This window comes from Miniopterus schreibersii, assembly GCF_964146895.1.
Source record: "Miniopterus schreibersii genome assembly, chromosome: 6".
Lineage (NCBI taxonomy): Eukaryota > Metazoa > Chordata > Mammalia > Chiroptera > Miniopteridae > Miniopterus > Miniopterus schreibersii.
Window position 1 is genome coordinate 76,852,255 of NC_138107.1, and position 13,080 is coordinate 76,865,334.

General features: G+C 40.7%; 1 protein-coding gene across 5 annotated transcripts in view; it reads left to right on the forward strand.

Annotated features, from left to right (window-relative positions):
* The window catches only part of ADGRG6 (adhesion G protein-coupled receptor G6), a 130,219-nt gene extending 121,094 nt beyond the window's left edge, over positions 1-9,125 (forward strand). For 4 of the 5 annotated variants that reach the window (XM_081140322.1, XM_081140319.1, XM_081140321.1 and 1 more), the window contains 3 exons: positions 674-775; positions 1,383-1,535; positions 6,229-9,125. In XM_081140322.1, coding sequence (XP_080996448.1) covers positions 674-775; positions 1,383-1,535; positions 6,229-6,407 — 434 coding nt within the window. In that variant the 3' untranslated portion in view covers positions 6,408-9,125. Of the gene's footprint in view, positions 1-673; positions 776-1,382; positions 1,536-3,601; positions 3,648-6,228 lie in introns of all 5 variants that reach the window. The other variant, XM_081140323.1, reaches the window with a different exon arrangement.
* The last annotated feature ends 3,955 nt before the right edge of the window (positions 9,126-13,080 follow it).

Sequence of the window (13,080 nt, forward strand, 5' to 3'; positions counted from 1 at the left end):
CTGCAAAGAGGTTGAAATGCAGAAGCAAAGTTAAAAGGTGTTGGCTTCCAAAGCACAAATGATACAGTTAGCTTTTGATAGGTGCAGAGGGTGACTATAAATTATATGAATACTATTTCACAATACAGAAATATTCTGCATTAAAATGTTGAGAAACTAAAGCAGGTCAGGTGAAACCACATGAGTTTGCTGACTTGTGGCCATTTTTGACCTGCAAAATACCATTTTTCTATGGCCCAACGTTATAATAATATGCATACTTAAAATAGCCTAGAATACACAAGTGGAAATAGATGAGAGGATGTTTTCAGTTTTCTCATTTTTTCTAAATTTTGTGAAATATTTTCACATAATTTTAAAACAAATATAAGGGACTTCTTAAATGCCTCTTAAGGTGAATATTGCCTTAATCGTTAGGTTTTAAGAAATGCTGAACAGAACAGGCAAAGACAGAATTAGATCCAAGTAACAATTCTGGTTTTATCTTTGCCTCTGTGTTCTTTTTTAAAGGATTAAAACACCTACCACATACTTCAAGATTCCTCAGTATCTCTTCTTCTTAGAGACTCAGATGTATAAAAATTTTAAATTAAAATGAATCCATGTGTTTCATAAGTTTCATCTTTAAAAATATGTCCATTGGCTTAAATGTCTATATTTTCTTTTGTCCCAGGCTTATTTATATTTATTTTCCACTGTGCTATGAAGGAGAACGTTCAGAAACAGTGGAGGCGGCATCTCTGCTGTGGCAGATTCCGGTTAGCAGACAACTCGGGTAAGGGGCATGTTGGTAATTGGTTTTATCATCTACAAGTAGTAGTGGGAACCGTTTGTCATCTGGTCTATCATTGTCAGAAATACCCAGTCCCAATGGTAGCAAGTTGTAAAGTGGGGTATGTGACGATGCCTAGTTGGAGTCTTAGGATATTAGGAATGCAAGAGATCTGGGGCCTTCTGTTTGGCAGAGGAGAAGCATGAAGTCCACACAGGGTGAGTGAGTTGCTCAGGGTTTTATGTGTAACTTAACAACTCAATTATCGAGAGGTTCCACTATGCCACTGGCACCTTTCCACATTTTTGAGATCCTCAATTCCATGATTAGGCCAAGAGATTTTTCTCAATGCTGTAAAAAGAAATACCTGAAAAAAGTATTGTATTTTCTAATTACCCATCAGTGGAAACTGCTCACCCTTAGGATATTAAAGTAGGATTTAAAACAATATTTTACACAGGGTCAAAGTGAGAAACTTATCTGTTTGTTTAGTTTCCTATTGTTTACATCTAATGCTCTGAGTGTTACTTAAATATTATATAGTGATGATTCTTCAGGCTAGAACATAATCCCCTACAGCAGATTCACGGAGAGATGTCATTTCTTTCAGACTGGAGTAAGACAGCTACCAATACCATCAAGAAAAGTTCTGATAATCTAGGAAAATCATTGTCCTCAAGCTCCATTGGTTCCAACTCAACCTACCTTACATCCAAATCAAAATGCAGCTCTACCACCTACTTCAAAAGGAGCAGTCACCCAGGTGAGTCCTTCTGGCCGTGGTAAAGGTGTTCTCATCATGTTTCATTGAGAAAATTGGCATATCATGAAGACTGATAGATCACAATGCCTAGTAGGGCCGTTATTCTACATTTATGAAAATCAAAATCTACTTGAAGACCTTATCCAGCACCTTTGTGAATGTTTTGTCTCTCTTTTAGATTTTATAACCCAAACTGAATCTATATAGCCATAATATCATTGACTCTGAATGTTATTGTAACTTCCTTTGATTCAAAACTTAGTTTCCTGTAAAAAATTATAGTATCTTATTTTACAATTGTGTTTTTTATTTTAAAATGGTATATAGAAATTGAGTTGCAGATGATTTCAGCATAGTATGAAAGTCACTTGGCAAGTTTGCATGGGAACAGAAAGAAACAGCTAGGATGTATGTTACCTTTAAGGATTAAATCTTTAACCATTGAAAGTGTTATTGGCAATTGCTGTTTAAATCCCTGATTAAACAAAAAAGTATGAAAAAATTGAGAACATCCTATTTGAAAAAGGACACTGGATGGTGAGAAATGCCGTATCTTTGTTGATCTGCTGTATGTTTGTAATATTTGCATTGACCACACATCCTGACGCTGAGTTTGTAATGAACAGTCCTAAAGACAACATGGAAATAGAGATGATTTTGCAGCACTTGATAGCCAGTGATGGGATAAGGGGTCATCTTTCCATAATTTCAAAGGAAAATAGCAGAATTGCTGCTTTTAAATGCTAATAAAGTCTCAAGCAAACAGTGGTCAGCACTTAGCCCCCAGCACTTTCCTAATTAAAGGGACTTCCCAAAGGATCATGGAAATAAGTTTTTAATTTTTAATTTGTTTAGCTGTTGAACATACACAGAGGTGAATGGCACAGAAAGGATGCACCGTTGGCTTGCTGCAAATAGGGAGTGTGTTGTGTGGTGTGTAAATGTTCACACTGCAGACACTTGAATTTCAAATGAATCCTTCCACCTGTCCCTCCTGCACCCCTGTGTGTGCCCCACCAGTGGAGTGGATGCTGCCTGGGATTCTAGATAGCACTGTGGGAAAAGGTTTGAGTGTATAGAGGGGTTTGTTAATTCCAAAATTAATTAAGAAGCATCTGAAACCTTGGAACAGTTTAGGAGGTTCTTGGAGTCAAGGATATTTTGGGAAATGTAATAAAAGCTATAAACTCTCTTCCACAATAAGGTACAGCCTTTGAGTTCTGTGCACAAACAGGTTTGCCTGAACTTGAGAGGTCTGTGCACCCCTGCTTGAAATACCTGTGTAAGAAAATTAATAACAGGTGTTATCTGAGATAGAGTATTGTACCTATTTGATAGTGTGCTGGCACTATCTAAGATAGAGTATTGTACCTATTTGATAGTGTGCTGGCACAAAATATCTTTTATTTATAATGAATGGATTTTTCACTTAATGTAATCAATCTTAAAATTAGATAGTCATTTTACATCCCCTTCTAAAATACGAATAGTTTATACATTATAAGTCAGTTATGTATGAGTAGGAATTAGACCAATTGAATTGTTTTCCTCTTAACACAGCTGAGGATAGCTAGCCTCAAGAAATGCCACTATTAAAATGGGAGAGAAGGTCACAAGGTAGACAATTAGAAACGGGGGGCATTTTAGAAGCATTAATGAAATACTTCAAAATATTAAGGATCATGGGAAGACTCACTAAAAGATAAAAGGAAATGCAGAAACAGAAGTACCAAAGAAAAACTTTACTGTTTCCAAACGTTGTGCATTTTTTTTTAAAGAATGCGTTAATATTTTTCTGTTTGCCATAATAAAACTCTTAGCATTAAATAAGTTCTTGTCAGCTGGCAGAAGGATTTAGTCAGCTATGACATACTCTATAATACAATAAATTCTGGTCTCCCATCATCTGACGTACAAGTGGCCTTCTGCTACCTAGCTGGTTCTCAGTGGACTGCTGGTGTGCGTGGCTCACTTGGCGTATGCAAGGAGTCACTGCATATTGTCATGGCTGTCTAGTTGGTTTATTTCTTGGAATTGATCTAGAAATTCATATGTTTATGGTGTAGATAATGTCTTCTAAGAGCATTCCTTCAACAAAAGTGGAGCATTCAGGTAAATTTCTATTACTTTTTGAATGCATGATATTTTTTTTTGCAAGGTAATAAAAGAATATTTGCATGAATTAAACTAAGACTCTTGCTGCACCAGCAGAATTGCTTGTTCTTTTCAATACTTCTCAGCTAGCACAATGGCACTCCTGCCCTGAGCTGGAATTTCTGAAATTTCGAATGGTTGTTTGCTGTGTTGGCTCTTGTCTGCATGGGGGTGTCTGCAAGCCGCTCCTTCTAGGAAATGTACCATGCTCTGGAGTTAGTAAGACCCACATCAAGTAAAATAACAACAGCCACAACAAAAGCAGTACTTGAGAGGGTTGTGTTAGAAAGGCGTAAAGTGAAATTCTTTACTTTTTCGCTGCTCTTGTGAATTACTTGGTATGTCATGGTACATTCATAGAAGTCATAAAAGAGAAGTTGTTGACTCCAAGCCTGCTTTTTGAGGATTCTTATCTGCTTAAAATTTCAGCACAGGTCAAACAGTAGTTCATTTCCCTAGCCCCTGGTTTTCAAATTTACAGCTATAATCAAAATTTATGTTGCCCATTATTACATTAACAGCCTAAGCAGAGGACTGGGAATAGCATATATATTGATACACAGCCCTTGCTAAGAATTTTACTTTATTAGACTGTCAAGACCCACAAAATTGAGTCACATATTGGAAATGGAGCCGGTCAAAATCTCTAAAAGATTCATGCCCCTGGAAGTTGTCAACAAAGTAGAATGATTATATCCTTGAAGTTACTTTGAAGATGTGTAGTTCTAAAAACATCAAGCAAACATTGTTCATTATTGAAATTTAACTCAATAGAAAAATCCCCAACAGAAAACCAATGGCTAGTGAATATATGAACTGAAGGGAAGCACAGAGCCCATCAGCTTGCCAAGAGCTCAGAGGGAGGGCCACCCCCCATCCCGGGGCAGAATCACCCTGCCGCGCTTCATCTGCCACCTGCCCGCAGCCCCCCACAGCCCCCCACAGCCCCCCACTCTCTCTCTCGCCCTTAGTGTGGATGGACACTCCGTTTCCAATTGCAGCCTTCTTTTAGTGTTTGTTCCAACACAGGGTAACAGCTGAACGATTTGAGTCATCTCCAAAGACAACAGATATAACGATGATGGCTTTTACCAATTATTGAAGGATCTTTAATGATTTCTCACATATTGGCTCCAACTTACTCAAAACAGAAAAATGGCAGGGCATGAGCATTTCCATGTTGAAGCCATGATTCCTAGAAGCAGTTTTTCCTGATGGAGTTTTTGCCTCTGCCACAGTGACTAGAGAAGATACCATGGAGGGAACTAGTGTGTTGCAGAAGGTCATAGCTGCTCCTTTCTCAGTGTGAAATCTCTGTGGTGAGGTTTAGGGTAGAATTTTCCTCCAAAATGTGTTGGGAGAGGGAGCGGGAAGGTACATACAAGATGTTCTTAAGTTATGTGAAGACAGCTATATGTATTTGTGGGTGATAGAGCATAATTGAGTTTCAGAGCATTATCTGAGCCCATTTTAGAAGATTTGGGGTCTAGGGAAATAATACTTAAATATATAGTATTGGGAGATTTTTGAACAAAAAGGTATTTAGCAGTCCTTTATTTCTATCCATTGCTCTGATATCCCTGTCAGCAATAACATAATTATGAGACTATAGTAGTTAGTAAAAACATATACTTAAAAAATTTCTGATAGACAATTTTAATTTCTATAATTTAAAAATAATTTTTTTCTATATTCCAATCACTTTTCAAGGTAAAAGCCATTGGAAAATGTGTTCAAAATATCCTTTTATGTTTATTTTCATTCACTTTTATTCTCAAAGATCCTTTGAATCGTATTTTATAAAAATGTTTGCCCTGGCTGATGTGGCTGTTGGTTCGAGTGTCATCCCGTGTACGGAACGGTTGCCGGTCAGGTCCTGGTCAGGGGCGTCCCCAGGCTGCAGGTTGACCCGGGTGCGCATGGAAGCCAGCCAGCTGATGCTCTCTCACAGCTCTCTCCCCCCCAGCCCCCTCTCTCTAAAATCCAATATGCATATCCTCAAGTGAGGATTAAAAATAAATTTTATTATGAGACTTGTCAGACATATATATAAAGTGGAGAGAATAGTATAATGGATCCCCAGTACCTGTCAACGCATAGTCACCTACCCATTTTCCCTCTCTGTATTATTTTGAAAACATATTTTAGACATCATATCATTTCTTTCATAACTATTTCAGTGTCATTTGTTACATAATCTGTTGTTTCTCCTTTTGAGCCTTGACATGTTTTTTTCTTTGCAGCCTTTTTCTGATTTTTATCAGCTCTTTGAAAAACACCGCCACAGGAACATTTCTTAAACAAACCCCAACACAGATTGCTAGAAGGCAAATTAACATTGATTTATCTATAGGAATGTACTTTGAAGACGAAAAAAACAGAATTTTTATTGCTATCTATTACTTAACCTGAGAGAGAGCCAGAGCTTCAGTTCCTCCGTGTACTTTTTTAATGTGCAAAATACAGTGTCCAGTGTGGTGGCCCTTAGGCATGTCGCCAGCTCTTCTTGCAGCCTAATCTCTTGTATCATTTCTTGCAGACAATGCTTCCATGGACAAGCCCTTATCCAAACTGACCCATGCTGATGGAGAACAAACATCAATCATCCCTGTCCATCAGGTCATTGATAAGGTCAAGGGTTATTGCAATGCTCATTCGGATAACTTCTATAAAAATATTATCATGTCAGAAACCTTTAGCCACAGCACCAAGTTTTAATGTCTTTAATGTAAGAAAGAGGAATCAGTCTGCAGGAACGTGATCTGCAAGCAGTGAAAACTCACTAGCAGATGTAAACGTGCCGTAGCCTAGGTAACTGCATATATATGAGGAATGTATTTTGTTAAAAAGACTTCTGTGAAATTCAGAATTTGTTTTTTCAGTGTATTTCTTCCATGGGGAAGTTTCCATCATCATTAAGTCTTCAGTACTGAGAAGCAACAGTACTCAGTAGCCACCGGAAATATGAATTTGTTAAATTTATAATTTTATTAAACTAATCAGAACTCATGGGGAGACATTGAAATTAGAAGAAAAGGGAGAGGCTGAGCTAGGGACAAACCTTACTTAGAGCTCATTCACACCCCACCCAGTAGTTAGGTTTGGATATGGCCATTTGCTTCATTGAAGTCTTCTCAACAATCAATCCAACTATTCTGATATTTCTAACTATTCTAGATGCCCACAGACCCCATCTCAGTGCTAGTTTCTGTGACTGCAGCAAGCATATTTCCTCATTTTCAATGAAATTTCAACCACAGATACAAAAGAATGTCTGACCTGAAGATTAGATAGGAATTTTTTCTTATCATAACAGATGTTTAACCTTCAGGAACATAACATGCTTAAAAAAAAAATTCCCCAAATTTCACCTAGTTAATATGAGGCCATGCAAATTTATACTATTTCACTTATCCTGTTCAAGACACAAGGCTTAAGCATCATCATTAATGATCATTTAACCGCATACATTTCAATCAAGTTTAGTCCTGGTGGTCCATCAATGTGGACCTCCCAGGAGTTGTTGAAGAATAAACTTTTTACGCCTCTGCTTTTGCTCCCCCACTGTATATTGAGCCCACAGGCTCATGGGAGGAATGAGAATTTCCATTAGGCACACTGTGTGCAGTGGTCTCTCCCTCTTAGGAAATACTACCATTGAGACTCTGGTCCTGCCCTTGCTCTGCAGGCTCTAAGACATTTGCAATTGCACAAATGAAAAGCCTCTTACTTCCCCTTCTAAGAGTTTTGTTCCAAGGAATATAAACTGAGACAAATGGGTGACTTATCATAATCAAAATAATTTATAAACATGTGGGTCTCCAATTGCTAGCCTAAAAACTATTTGTACATAAGTCCTCTGATTATAGGAGCCAGAGGAGGCCTGGCAAGATAGATGGTGTGTTATTTATGGATCAGGTTTCTGCCTACAAGCCATGCATAATATTAAGCAGCTTACCTAACTTTCCAACTATTCTGAGTATAATATGCTTGCTAGTGAATGTTTAGGAGACCACATTTTAATTGTTCTTCAATGATGGCTTTGTGTCCAGCTTCTTACTGATCGGTCTCAGTACATGCTGTACCCTTACATTTGCTCTGGTTTACCTGGGAAGCTTCAGATTCTGGCGGGTGGTCACCTATGCGTTGGGAAGTTGAGACACTCTGGAGCCGATCTGTTTAAAGGCAGCAGCCAGAACTGAGCACCTGGGGGCCTTTCCCTCTGTGCAGAAAGCAGGTAGCTCTCAGTCTGAGACAGGAGAGACCCAGGCTGTGCAGCCACCAAGGGGCCTCTCACCTTTGGCTGATCCTCAGTCATGAAGCTGTTTGCCAGAACGGATGATAAAGATAACGCGGGGGTGGATTTTATTACTGTTCCATTTCGCAGCATGGAGCACTGTCCTGGGTGACGTGCGCACTGCCCAGCTTAGCTTTCCCAGGGGAGGAGTGTATATAGTAGAGAAAGATAGTAAATCTTAAAATCACTACAGTCCACTACAGTAGAGCCAGATCCTTTTCTGTAGGCATACGTTAACACGCTGCTTGTACTGGCAGGGATTACGTATAGATGAAAAGTAATCTTTAATAGTCACTGACTCTTCATATACTGTCCACAAGCCTTAGAGATTTATCATAGAATTTAATTAGCTTCCTACTGTGAGATTTCTACCTGAAGTGCTTATTAACAGTGATTAAGAGATAACTACAAAAATGACTTTAATTTCTACTCATATTTATCCTGATCTGGGAAAACCTTTTATTCCTATTTGACAACAATGTCAGCTCCACTTTAGAAATGTCCAGTAACCAGGTAAGGAAAAAAATGAAGAAACAGCTAAATAGAAACATTTGCAAATATATTTAAAGACACAGCCAAATTCTACCCTCAGTTCTCACCTTCATTTAACCCCCTCAGAACAGAATGACAGGAATGTAGCTGTGGAGCCAAAATGTCATTTTAGCCTAACTTTGAGACTAATATCAATTCAGACTCTCTGGAGTGTTTCTTTTTTTCTTCTTTACCCATTTTTTTTTCCTTTGTAAACTCCATTGTGTTAGAGTCAGTCCAGCATCCTGAGATATTTTCCCTCCTTGTCACCATTACTTGTACTGTAATGCTCTTCTCTGATCATTGTCATAGACTCTTTTGTACATATTTATTTATTTGTGTTTATAAACGTCAGCTGGTTTTATATCTTAGCTTCATATCGGCTGGCGTCATTTTAATTAACGTTCTGTTGGAGAGACTGTATATATTTTTTCCTCAATACATTGTGAAGTTGATTTCTGTAGCAGGGCCTTTGAACATGATGCATAAAAAGTGACTGTGAGTGCAGATCGGAATTAGTAGTGAGAAGCTACTGTAGCTGATTTGCTGTTGTACTTAAATGGAAATGTTTTTCAAATAAATACTTACGTTGTTTGTGTCCCAAATTATTCAATTCCTTTATGAGCGAATGTTTTCATTTCTGACTCTTAAATAGGAAAAGATTATTTGACAACTGGAAAACAACCAGCCTCCAATTAAGCTAGTGGCATGGGCTACTTTGCCAAAAAACTGGGAATGACTGTGTTACAAAGATCCAGTTTACCAGGGACTAATGCATTTTGAAGGTCTTAGATTTTAAGATGACTGATGTGACCCCAAGCTCTGTGGAAGATTACAAGCAGTGTCAGTTTCTTTTGGGGGGAAGTCTTCCGCATCCTAAACAGGGAACTGAATCAGTAATCAGTAATATTGTGTAGAAGTGAGGTCCTAGGATGTTTTCTCACCATTTACAGTTGCTATTTTCATTGTGGGAGGCTTAGAGAATGACAGGACTTAGCCAACTCCAACTTCACTTGTGTGGTTAGACCAGAACCCCGCACTTACTCTTGCCACGGTTATTTAGGATAACTCTTTTCTGTGGAGAGCCAAGGCCCGGTTTGGCCCGCAGCCCCCCTCGGGGCTCAGCTGCGGGGGGCGTTTGCTGGTCACTGCTCAGTTAGGTCTTCTGAGCCAACGCTCACAATGCCTGGCCAAGCCACGCTAGGAAAACAGGCAAACAGTTGCTCAAGAGCCATCTGCGAGCAGGGTACTTCGGACGGCTTGGAGTAGTTGGGAACCACTTGTTTGACTTGCAGGCCGACCCAGCGTGTTTGGAGGACTCTGAAATTGGAAGGAGCTGGGCTCTATAAACACCGTGTTTGGGGAGCACTCTGTTTTCAGCTGAATAACATTCTACTTTTCCCAATGAAAAGCCCTGAAAGACCTCTCCCCGTCTCCCGTCTCCCCCGCCAGCATTCCTCTTTGCTCACTTTTTCCCTCTTTCTCCCTCCCTTCCCCCTCTTCCCTCTTCATTTCAAGGACAAATACTTAAAGTAACAGTTTTCTTTTCCTGCTTCCCTAGAGAAAAATAAGAATAAATGTGAAATATTGAAATGCTCGCATTTATATTCTATAGCCTGTCAACAAATGGGGGGGAATGACATGTTTTATTACCACAGGCAGCTTCAGCCTAAAGTAAGGAACTTGGGCCTGATAGAAAGAAAAAAAATCAAATTAAATCTATAAACATGTTTGGGTGCCCGATACTTCTTTTCTACCTCTTGTCATTTCCACCACAATTTTGGGGGTGGGCGGTTATTCCAATTTTCCATTTGGGGAAAGTGGTGATTGAAGAGCGTACGCGGCCTACCTGTGGCCACAGAGGCAGTAAGAGGATCGTGTGCGCTCTTCGATGGCCGAGGGCTGGTGGCCCCCTTCAGAGGATGGGCGCCTCGCAAAGGAGGGTAATTCAAGGACAGGACCGATGTCACATAACACACTAGCTGCCCGTCGGTGAGGCCTGGCCTCTGAGGTTCCCAGGGCTGCCGTCAGGCCCCCCTGGGAGCAGGGAGAGGCCCGGGGCAGTGCGTGGAGCACAGGCGGGCTGGGCTCACCTGCGGGGGTGCGGGAGAAGGTCGGGGAGCCCCGAGGAAGCCCAAGCCCGGCCGCAGTGTGAGCTGCGGGGCCAGCCGGGTGGGTTTTACCTACCCCAGGATGGGGGCTGCGCAGCTCGAGGCGGGCGCCTTCGGGTGGGTGCCCACTCTCCATGCTTCAGGGTGAGGGCCCGTGGTCTCCGGGTGCCCGGGGTTAGGGACGCCGAGAAACCAAGCGAGCCTTTCGAGAAGGAAGGACAGACGGGAGGAAGGGCGGAAGGAAGGAGCAGGAGGGGGGAGAGGAAGAAGAGGGCAGGAAGAAGGGAGAAGCTGCTGGGTGGCGAAACGTGCTGCGGCCGGAGAGGCAGAGGGCCGGTCGTTAGCCACGCGGGAGCCCGCGGCGCGGCCCGGCGCCTGAGCAGCTCCTGGCGTCCAGGAGACCGTGGTCGATTCCCGGCCGGCACGTGCGGGGAGCAGAGCTTGCTCCTGAGGCTGGGAAGCAGATCCTTAGATGAGCCGAGGAGGGGCAAGGTACAGACAATGAGGAAAACCTGAGCTTCCTGAGCTTTCAGTTAAAATAATCAGAGGCTCACCTCACCTGGCGGTGCTGTAAGGAACCTGGTAAAAGATTTGCAACAGCCTTACAAGGAATGCCAATCCTTAGCTAAACTAAACAAACAAAGAAACGGTATTTGCCCTTAGAGTAGCTTTTACAAGTATATTCCCCAGATCATCTCATTAAAATATTTGTATTTGCTGTGTTTTGAAAAACTAGTTTATTTCAAGGTCGTAATCAAAAGCTTGATATTCTAGAGTCTTGAAGCTTACTGATCAGGGATTTATTTTAAACACTTGTGAATAATTGGATGATTAATTTCAGACGTATTTCAAAATCTTTCGAATTTTTTAAATTACATACTCTGGTTGTCTTGACTTATTTTTATTCTGAATTAGTTAAAATAATTTTTATAAGTTCAAGATGTCAGTGTGAATAAAATATTTGATATTCACATTAAATATATTGTGGTGTTGATTCTTAGAGTGTCTAGTTACACTGTGTGAGAAAAATAACAAAATAAAATAAAGAACTGACATACTCTAGGAGCAAAAGAATGACCTCTAGAGCACTGTAATATTTTCCTGTTTCGTTGTCCTAAAGCTCAATCAATCAAGTGTATTGAGTGATCCAAACCCTGTGCTAGGTTGTGGGGGGTTGCAAAATAAACACGGAAACTTCCTGCGGGGATTTCACTGGCCAGAAGAGCTGACATACCTGATACATTTGAAACTACTATAACTCAAAGAATAAATTGGTTTATCTGTGAAGATCTGAAAAGTAATCATTACTGCAAATTAGAGCTAATGAAGCGTCTCCCACAACACGTAACAGCAACGTATTAAGTACCTACAATGTCTAGAGCACTTAAACTTGGCACTTCATATTGTTACTGTTTATTTTTTATTTCACATGTGTGTGGCTTTTCTACTGAATGATGTTCATGTTAAGATTCGGTGCACTGGATTGTGTTTGTGCTCACCATTGGCATCGGCAATAGCACCCTGCAAACGCTAGAGGTGTTTGGTGATGCTTATGGAATTAAATTGAAATGTGTCCTCAGTTTGCCTGGTTCATTTGCATCTTACATTTTGGAAACGTAGATGCAAATCTGCGTTTGTCTCAAAGTACCTTTGGTTTTGGTAGGTTTGCAAAAACATGGACTAGAAATACAGAGCAGAGGAGTGGGAGGTGTATTAAGATTACGCTATTCAAGCCCCTTTAGCCCAAGTGCTATAATGTCACTTTATGTGATTCAGGCAAATAGGATAAAAACAGAAATACCTCAGGTTGATATTAACTCCAGTTCTTTAATGGTATTGGAAAAGGAGCTCAGTTCAACTCAAGCCTGAGATGAGTAAGTGCGTAAACCTGGTTTTGAGCAATTCTCTTGGGAACTGTTTTTATGGCTCTGCCTGGCTGCAATATTAGGCAATTTAATATAAGAGCTCAGAGGGTCCTCGTGGAGCCCAGCAGCCAGGTGCACAGCCAGACTTGGGGGAATCTGGGGCTGAGGAATGATGGTCTTAGGCATCAAGCGGTTATTTTTTCTGCAGTGCTATAGTTACTCGCTTTTTTTCTAAGACTTTATTTTTTAGAGCAATTTTATGTTCACTGCAAAGCTGAGAGGAAGAGATGCTCTGTATACTCCATTCCCTGCTCCCACACATCCACAGCCTCCCGTTACCAGTATCCCCACCGCAGTGGTACGTTCATTACATCCCCTGAACCTACCCTGAGACACCGTTACCACCAAGGCCCATAGCTTACTTTAGGGGTCACTTTTAAGGTGGTAAGTTCTGCAGGTTTGGACAGAAGTGCAATGATATCTATCCATCATTATAATACAGAGATTTCACTGCCCTAAAATGCCTCCGTGCTCGCCTACGTCTCCCTCTCTCCACCCAACCCCGCAAACACTGACTTCTTACCGTC